At 44.4% G+C, this 10,160-nt stretch overlaps 1 protein-coding gene across 11 annotated transcripts in view; it reads right to left on the reverse strand.

Annotated features, from left to right (window-relative positions):
• SLC35D2 (solute carrier family 35 member D2) overlaps positions 1-8,915 on the reverse strand; it is a 53,428-nt gene extending 44,513 nt beyond the window's left edge. For 9 of the 11 annotated variants that reach the window (XM_081523128.1, XM_081523153.1, XM_081523107.1 and 6 more), the window contains exon 1: positions 8,701-8,915. In XM_081523128.1, coding sequence (XP_081379254.1) covers positions 8,701-8,864 — 164 coding nt within the window. In that variant the 5' untranslated portion in view covers positions 8,865-8,915. Of the gene's footprint in view, positions 1-8,113; positions 8,544-8,700 lie in introns of those variants that run through there. The other 2 variants (XM_081523139.1, XM_081523101.1) reach the window with 1 other exon arrangement.
• Positions 8,916-10,160: the final 1,245 nt, after the last annotated feature.

Here is a 10,160-nt window from a genome sequence, read left to right on the forward strand (position 1 = left end):
AAAAAAATCACTTCTATGTCTATATATCATAAAGACACAAAAAACATAGTAATTTTCAAGGTATTCACTTGCAATAGCACCCAAAAAACATCAAATAATACTAACTGGGTATTTTATGGTAATAAGAAATTATTTTTACTTTTTTAAGCATGAAATGATATTGCAGCCGCTTTTTTTTTTTTAAAACAAAATAGGTCTTCTTATCCTTTAGAAATTCATAATAATCTGGGGGGAGATGTTGGAATTGAGAAGAGGAGTGATATAAATGTAACAAGCTTATTGAAACTGGATTATGGCTACATGGAGATACCCAGGTACAAATCTAATAAAAGATTTCCAAGAAATACCTCTACATAGAAAACTATAAATCTACATTTAAAAAATGAAAGAGGCCCTAAATAAAGTTCATGGATTAGAATCAATATTATAGTGAACAATTATCCACAAACTGATCTATAAAATCAAATCTCTCTTTACAAACAAGAACAGGTATTTTGTATTGACCCTAAAACTGAATTTCAAGTCAAAAGCAAACATGATCTAAGATAATCATGAAGAAAAAAAGTTAGAGGACTGATTCTGCTGGATGCCAGTATTCTCTTTCTTTTTTTTTTTTTTTTGGCTGCAGCATGCTGGAATCCTAGTTCTCAGACGAGGGATTGAACCCATACCCTGTAGTAGAATATTGGAGCCCTAACCACTGGGCCACCAGGGAATTTCCCAGGATTGATTTTAATGTCAAAACAAATGAGAGAGTGTGGTATTTGCACAATGATATTCTAACCAGACAATGTGAGAGAACAGAGATGAGGAGAGATACACACCTACATGGAAACCTGATTTATGACAAAGATGACCATACAGAGAAGTAGGGAAAATACAGTCAGTCTTAACAAATGGCACCAGGCAACTGGACACAGAATCTTACTCCCTACCTAATACCATACTTAACAAGGCAGCACATCACCTCACCAGGCTCACTCACTGTCCAGCCCTTCACTGGCTCCCAGTCATTCTGTCCAGCTACTAAAAAAAGGGAATATCACTCAAAAAACCACCACCAACACCACCACCTCATCCCCTAAACTGCATGTCACAGGGAAACATATCTATTTCAGATAGGGTGAGAAGAGAATAAGGAACTAACCCACCTTGTCAGAGAAAACAGAATGACTGGACAGCACCACCATGAAAATAAAATGAACTCTAACGGATGCCAGATGTGTCACCCAGACATCTGCTTCTGGACTGAAGCCCTCATTCCCCAGTTTCCCAAGAGCATCCTCAGCGGGAGAAAGCTGCCTTACCAATAGCCCCCAACTCCCTGAGACCAGCCTGTGTTCCAAGCCTGCATGTCTGTGCAGAGGTATAAAGGCCAAGGGCCCTCGACCCAATTCAAAACAACTCGATTGAGCCCTTCCAGCTCCAGAGACCCTGGGATAAGGCTCTGTTGCAATGAAGCACAGCCCAGCTTCTCTCTCTACCTAATCCTGCTTCCCTCCCTCTCCCACAGGAGTGGGTCCCAAGAGCACTGCCCAGTATACTTTCCTTGCATCTGAGAGTCTCCTTGCCCAGGAATACAACCCGCAACATCAAGCAAAATAATAAGACTACAACATAGACAAACAATAAAACAACAACAAAAGGCTTACGGAAGGAAGTCAAAGAGCTCAGCCTAGAAGAGAAGGTAACACAAGGAGAGAAGGCAACTTTTTAACTGTTCCCAGCTACAGAACACCTTAATAAGCGGATATCAACAAAACCAACAGCTCAAAATTGAGATAACAAAGCAAACAAGTGAGATGAAAAGGGAACCAAAGATCTAAGGAAACCAACTGAGGAAGAAAACAACATAACTGCTGTATGAGTAATTCAGAAACAACACGGAAGCAAATGACTGCTGCTGAAAAATGAATTACCTAGACCAGGTAATCACAGTGAATGAACAAGAAAAAGATACATTCTCAAAGATAAACAGATTTAGAAGATAGATACCATCAGAAAGGGCTAATTTCTGTGCTGTTTTCTCTCAATAAAGAGAGAAAATAATTCAAAGATAAAAAAAGGCAAATTTGTTTCCTTGACATGAGGAAAATAAGCAAACTCTCCAGATCTAAAAGCACACTTGTTGCAGAAAAAGTTGTTAAGAATATTCAACACGATTAATACAGCAGCCATGAACTCTCCATAAGAACTCTACCCTGCAATGGAATCCACCACTCAGGAGTCAAATCAAAATACTGAACTCTGGAATGGAGACACCGTGATAAAAGGCTGCTGACTACTGTATTCATTTAACACAGACCAGATTCAAACAACTGTGGGATTATACATACACAACAGGATGCTACACTATCAAAGAAGACATAGAGGGGAGGGGAAATAGGAAGAAGCACACAGGTGTCATACTTCATAGCAGAGAAGCCATACATACAGTCAGAAACTGAAGAAACATATTTGAAAGTCAACAATTCTTTTCATTGAACTCTAATTTCTCTTCTCTCCGTTCAATTCAGTTAAAACTAAATTTCATACATACATGCAACTTGCAGCCCTCTCCTTAAGCCTTCAAACGCAGCCAGAATGACTAACGGTGTTACAACCCCTCATTATAATGCAAGCTGAAATTTACAGGGTCCGCTATTAGTACGAAGCCAAAAAATGTTTCATCTGAATGTAATCAAGCCTTTAGATCTAACTTTCAGCTAAAAAAAATAGAAAGTAAGTTAAGTGAGACTTCAAAAAATAAATCAAACAATCCATAACTGGGGACACTTTACAACGCACCTGGGTCAGGCATTTCAAAGTCAATATCAAGGGGAAGTGGAGAAGGAAATGGCAACCCACTCCAGTACTCTTGCCTGGGAAATCCATGGACAAAGGAGCCTGGCGGGCTGCAGTCCCTGGGGCCACAAAGAGTTGAACACAACGTAGTGACTAAACAACAACAATAATCAGGGGGAAGAGGTGGAGGGGGAACTCTTCTAGATTAAATAAACTAAAAAGACGTATCTGTAAACATTGCATGAAGCTCAATTGGATCTTGATTCAAATGTTTAAGTCAGTCATAAAAACATCTTGGAGACAATTGGGATAACTATAGATTTGGTATTAGATTATTTTAGGAGATTACTGTTAAGTTTGCCAAGAGCAAAAATGATACTAATGTCAGAGAATATCCATATTTCAGGAGAGGTATGTTGAATAGGGCATACCAGGTGGCGCAGTGGTAAAGAATCCACCTGCCAATGCAGGAGACACAGGAGATGTGGTTTCCACCCCTGGGTCAGGAAGATCCTCAGCAGAAGGAACTGGCAACCCACTCCAGTATTCTTGCCTGTGAGATCCCATGGACAGAGGAGCCTGGCAGGCTACAGTCCACGGGGTCGCAAAGAGTCAGACACGACTGAACAGGCACACACATGCATGTTGAAATATCTGAGAGTGCAGTGTCATGATGTATGAATGATGCATTCAATGGTTCATGCAACCCCATGGACTGCAGCACACCAGGCTTCTCTTCCTCCAAAATCTCTCACAGTTTGTTCAAATTCATGTCCATTGAGTCAGTGATGCTATCTAACCATCTTATCCTGTCGCCCTCTTCTCCTTTTGCCTTCTATCCTTCCCACCATCAGGGTCTTTTCCAATGAGTCATCTCTTCGCATCATGTGGCCAAAGTATTGGAGCTTCAGCTTCAGCAAGAGTCCTTCCAGGGAATGTTCTCGGTTGATTTTCTTTAGGATTGACTGTTTTGATGTCCTTGCCAAGGGACTCTCAAGAGTCTCCTCCAGCACTACAATTCAATAGCATCAATTCTTCAGTGCTCAAATATAGCAAAATGTTAATTACTTAATTTCAGTGGTGTATGTACAGATGTTCACTGTACTTTGCTTTCCACTTTCCTGTGTGCTTGAAACTTTTCATAATAAAAAGTGGTAGAGGGACTTAAGTGTTAATTGCTCAGTCATGTCGAATTCTTTGCGACCCCATGGACTATAGTCCGCCAGACTCCTCTATCCATGGGATTCTCCAGGCAAGAATACTGGAGTGGGTAACTATTCCATTCTCCAGGGGATCTTCCTGACCCAGGGATCGATCCTAAGTCTCCTGCACTGCAGGCAGATTCTCTACCATTTGAACCACCAGGAAAGCTCAGAGGGACTTCGGTGATCCTCAAACAATTGAAAAATTAAATGAAAGCCCCTACTCATTTCCCACTCCTTTATGAATTAAAGAAAATAGTTTATAAAGAAATGAGCAAATAAGTAGCTATATCTATACTTTATATAAAAAGTAATTCAACCTATCTTTCTCCAATCCATCCATCTATCTAAAAGATGTCTGAAGTTATTGCCTAATGTCAACTATAGTAATTTTTAAAATTTTACCCTAATATTTTTCTCTTGTTTGAATTCTTTATAATGATCACACAGAATGACTTTTCTTTTAAAAAATTCAAAATATTAATTCTAGATAGTGGGAATATGAATAATTATTATTATCATCTTCTTTGTACATTTGTATATTTAAATAACACCCAATTTTTTAACTAATTATTTTTGGAGTGAATCCAAGGAAGTGAAGATAGTATGCGTACACAACCTTTTAAAGTCTGACTCTGAAAGGATCAGAGAAACAAGCACCCACATGGATCAAGGGAGGGTTATTTTTGCTTGAGAAACCTAAACATGTTTTAAGCTGACAGAGAGAGGCTGCTGATGCAGAATAGAGGAGGATAATGAAAGGAGCAGGGAGGAGGGGACATCCAGAAATGGGGAGCTGGGCCCTCCACAGGAATAAAGCACTCCCTCCATTACAGCAGAAAGGGGACCTCACCTGACAGTTTCTATTTTTCTCAATGAAGTATCAGAGGAGAGTGGAGGATGGGGGTATGGAAGGTTTCAGGGAAAAAGGGAAAGCAGGAAGGAGACATTTCTGAGACAAGGAAAGCAAGGCTCCAGAAGAAACTAGCAGGTGGTAGAAGAGCTGGTTTTGAGGTTTGTGATCATCAAATTAAAGTCAACCCAGCCATACCCAAAGTAATTTTTCTCCCGGGACAGTCAGAGCTGCTCAATGCTGAAGGAAAGCTGCAAAAGGTAGGCTGTGTGAGATAAGTACCAGCCAAGGCAAGAGCTGGGACGGAGTCTTAGGGGCTTCCAGGGAGGGGCCCACCAGCTGGACCAGGAGAGAAGGGATGCCCGGAGGGCGGATGTGGCAGAAATACCTGGGCTGCAGCACTAAGCGTGGATATCCTGCACAGGGACTGGAGTGGCTGGCAGGGTCACACTGAGCACATGGCCCTGGAAGTGACACAGGATGTGGGACAAGATGGGCTTTGATGGTTCAGCACATGTAGCAGGAAGTCTTGAGGACTTAAGCGAGTCTGAGTGGAGAGAAAGACCAGGACTCCACTAAATGAGCCACAGAAGCTTAGGAGGCACTATAGAGAAGACAGAAAGGGAGTTACTAAGTCTGGACTCTCCACAGAGCAGAGGCAGTGGGGAGCCAGGAGGACTCAACCCCACCTCCTGGCAACAGGTGGGGCATGACCAGGATCCAGCTCCTTCCCAGGAGCCAAATGGAGCAGTGTTTTTAGGAGAGAGCCAGTTTTCATCAGAGTCGGAGAAAATTAGTTGTTTTGGATTTTTAACAAAAACTTCCAGTTCCCACCACTGGAGCCTCTGATTCAACAGCTTTAAAAAAAAAAACAAAAAACTCTCCTAGGGATTCACATTACCAAGCAAGTTTGGAAATGGCTGTGTTACATGATCTCAAAGCCCTGGACTGCGTAAACAAACAGCAAGTACCAAGCAAATCCCTGTTGAACTAAATACAACTAAGTTTACACTTTTTGTTAAGCATTATTCGTAAATTCTTGCATGTCAGAGAACAGTATTAAAATAGTAACAAAAAAACAACTGAGACTGCCTGCACAAGCCTCATGAATGTGACTCCAAAGAACCACTACTGTTATCCCTGTTGGAGTGAGTGGGAGAAGAATCTGTGTGACAAGATGGGCTTTGATGGTTCAGCGCTAGTGTTCTTCTTTGTAGTGCCTCCTGAGCTTCTGTGGCTCATTTAGTGGAGTCCTGGTCTTTCTCTCCACCCTTCAGGACTTCGGGCTACATGCGCTGAACCATCAAAGCCCATCTTGTCCCACAGATTCTTTTCCCTCTCACTCCAACAGGGTCTCACTCCAAGTCCTTCCAAGGCTCTCTCCATCCAACCAGGTAAATTTAGCAACTCAATGACCTAAGACTAACATATAACTAAGACCACTCATCAGTCTGGTACTCCAACCAGACACAATCTACTCAAATTGGAAGAGAAAAAAATATTCCCTGAGCTACATTCTCATAATTCTGTGAACTGCGCTGCTGCTAAGTCGCTTCAGTCGTGTCCGACTCTGTGTGACCCCATAGACGGCAGCCCACCAGCCTCCCCCGTCCCTGGGATCCTCCAGGCAAGAACACTGGAGTGGGTTGCCATTTCCTTCTCCAATGCATGAAAATGAAAAGTGAAAGTGAAGTCGCTCAGTTGTGTCTGACTCTTCGCGACCCCATGGACTGCAGCCTACCAGGCTCCACCGTCCTTTGGATTTTCCAGGCAAGAGTACTGGAGTGGGGTGCCATTGCCTTCTCCGAATCCTGTGAACTAGGTAACTACAAAAAGTTCTTCCTTCTACCTGACAACACAACATTCTATCCTCAAATGGTTAATGTCTGGATCAGATTTCTATGGCTTATTGTTATAACCTAATAACCCCAACCCTCTTTGCCTCAAAACATTCTCCGAAAGTATTCTGAGATGAGAGACTAAACAATGTTTTTTGAACAGGGCTCTCCAACTGTGTATCACATTACGGAAATGTGAAACATATAAGGTTAAAAGGGGCTTTGCCTTGCTGAGACAAACACAATTTCCTCCTTCAATCACAGAACTCAAAATTTTAAAGATGGAAAGGTTAGAGCAGGAGATGCCTCATATAATTCTTTCCAGTCAAACACTGTCCTTCATCTTCCAAACACTTAACCAGTGTTTACTGGTCCCTGCTTCCAACAAGAAGACACATGTTTTTGGACTCATTGACTGTTCTGGTGAGTGAGCACACTGCTCAATCAAGAGCAGAAAGCAGAGATTTACCATCAAACTTCAACTGATATATCTGTCAACCACTCCCCAAAAGCCTATTAACAGCATCCTCTTTTTATGACAGGTGTTTACCAAATATTATTGAATGAATGAAGGATCCGATCCTACCGATCTCAACACTGTCTCTCCTACCACTTGTTCATTCAGTTCTAGCCAGATCACCCTCCCTCTATTCCTCCAGTAGGCCAAGCTCATACCCACTTCAGCACATTTTCTTCTGTGTGGAATGCTCTCCACCAACCACCCACTCCACCCCAGGAACTCTTACAGCAAACCTGAAATCACCTTGCTTATTCATGAGCCCACTTGTTTACTTTCCTCTCTACCACTGATAAGATAGGGGGCTCCAACGTAGGGTGCTTTGTGGTTTTCACAGCTGCTTCCCTGATGCCAGGGATTGGCACCTAGTAGGTACTCGGTAAACATCTGTTAGAGGTGGAACCAGCCAAGCTCACCTAGGTTTCAGCTTCTACTAGTTTAAAATAAGGAGGCTGAAGACACTCCGAGGTTTCTTTGTTGTTGTTTAAGTAGTGTTCACTCTTTTCATGACCCATGATCTGTCAGGCTCCTCTGTCCATCCAATTTCCCAGGCAAGAATACTGGAGTGGGTTGCCATTTCCTTCTCCAGGGGATCTTCCCCACCCAGGGATGGAACCTCTGTCTCCTGCCCAAGCAGGATGATTCTTTACTACTGAGCTACCAGGGAAGCCCTTTGGACTCTTTATAAAATTCTGATTTTACATTCTTGTAGCACAGTATAGTTTACAAGGAGCCCTCACTTATGACAGCTCATGCCGAGCTCTGGGAGATAATTTACAGAGAGATGTAATTATCTGGTGGAGTTGGGTCTAAATTCACAGCGCTTTCGATGCCTATACAACCAAAAAAGAATTAAACAGGATTTTCAATCTTTACAAATAGGTTCAAGGAAACACAAATTTGCTGGTTTACTACATACTCATCAAAAACAAAGTAGAGAATATGAAGTTTTGTTTTCTCTATTTTCCCATGAACATGCTGGTAACTGGAGAATGAATGATCAAACAATGCGAATAAACTCATCCACTCAGGACTCTTCTGATGGCTGAATATCTAGACTTGCAGAAATAGCCTACATTTGAAGAACACATTCGGATCGCTAGTTTCAGCTCACTGGTGCTCAGAAAAGCACAGGTGCGCTTCCTGTCCTGCAGCAGTAATTCGCGGTAAGGTGCGCCCGCGTTGATTTGCTAGGTTGCGGTTTGGTTTCCAGAACAGTGTGAAGGTCCGTACTTTGAATACGTGGCCTGTGCGCAGTGCACTAGCCGCCCAAATTGGCTCCGGAGCCAGCAGCGAGACTTCCCGCTCGCCGTTCCTACCCGCCGCTGACCCGAGTGCGACCAAAGTGCACGAGGGCAGGCAGCCCCGCGGCTCTCCCCGGCTTCGGGACCTCCGGAGTCCTGCCAGCACCCGCCCGCGCGGCGCCGGAGAGGGAAGGTCGCGGAGTCCCGCGGAGCAGCCAGGCGACCCCGCGGACTCCTCCCAGCCCCCAGGCTCCCGCCTCACCGGTAGGTGGTCAGCAGCGCCTTGTTGACCAGCACGAGGAGGAAGGAGCAGGTCCCGTAGAAGAGGGCCGACAGTAGCTTGGCCACCCGGGAAGGCAGCCGCGCGGAAGCGGGGTCCGCGCCCGCGCCCGCGCCCGCGCCTTCTGCCTGGCCGCCGGCCGTCATGTCCCGCGGCCGCCCGTCTGGGCCACCCTCGGGCCCGCGCCGCCCCAGTTCAGTCCCCGCCCCCAGCCAGCGCGGGAGGGGGCGCGGCCGAAACAGGAAGGGCCGCGGAGGGAACCCCACACGCCCCGCACCCGGCGCCCCAAAGCTGCCCGCACGTGGAAGCGGGTTGGGCTCAAGTTCGTCGTCAAAGGCACCACCCTCTGACTCTTGTCTAGGTTTGGGAGAGTTTTTAAAAACCCTGTCTTCCTCTAAACTGCCGCCTTAGAGAGAAACGTTAAGACTTAGGGTTTGTTTTGCCCTTTTTTAAATAGTATTTTTAACGTTTAATTTACATACAGTGAAATGCAGATTTTACAAGTCCACAGCCGCTGTTTTGACAAATGCATACAGCCGTGTAATCACCCAAATCAAGACACAGAACATTTCCATCACCCCAAAAAGTGCCCTTTGTGTCCCACTGAAGTCGATCCCCCTGGCATTGCATTCTGATTTCTATTACCGTAGGTTAGATGTGTCTTTTCAGAAAGCTCATATAAATGCACGTGTACTGTTTCAAGGCTCTTGTCGCCCAGTTTATTGTTTTTGTGACTCACCCATGTTTGAGTCTTCATTGTTGAGTAGTACCACAATTTGTTTATCCATTCACTAGGTAGGTGGTGGCCATGTCTGGTTGTTTCCAGTTTAGGGCTCAGAGCAGGCAATGGCACCCCACTCCGGTACTCTTGCCTGGAAAATCCCATGGACAGAGGAGCCTGGTAGGCTGCAGTCCATGGGGTTGCGAAGAGTCGGACACGGCTGAGCAGCTTCACTTTCACTTTGGAGAAGGAAATGGCAACCCACTCCAGTGTTCTTGCCTGGAGGATCCCAGGGACCGGGAAGCCTGGTGGGCTGCCGTCTATGGGGTCGCACAGAGTCGGACACGACTGAAGCGACTTAGCAGCAGCAGCAGTTTAGGGCTATTACCCCAAAAAAGGCTTCCACGAACATTCGTGTACAAGTTTTTGTGTGAACATATATTTTCATTTATCTTCAGGAAGTACCTAGTAGAGGAGGGGCCAGGGGTATAGTGGGTGCAAAGTCTCCAGGCTTTTCTTGCCTCTGAGGTAAGGCAGGTTCTCCCCTTACCCATTTCTTTTCTACAAGGGTATAGTTAAACATCGGTTTGTTGTTCATGTTAATTAAAGGAGGGCCTCCCAGAACTGCCTACTCTGACCAGTCTACCTGCTCTAACATTCTTTCAATTAAATGTCCTATATTTTCATTGTAAATAATTTAAAAAACTTGAAATTTCAACTT

This window comes from Giraffa tippelskirchi, chromosome 1 (genome assembly GCF_054371585.1).
Source record: "Giraffa tippelskirchi isolate mGirTip1 chromosome 1, T2T-mGirTip1v1.2.pri, whole genome shotgun sequence".
In the NCBI taxonomy this organism is placed as follows: Eukaryota; Metazoa; Chordata; class Mammalia; order Artiodactyla; family Giraffidae; genus Giraffa; species Giraffa tippelskirchi.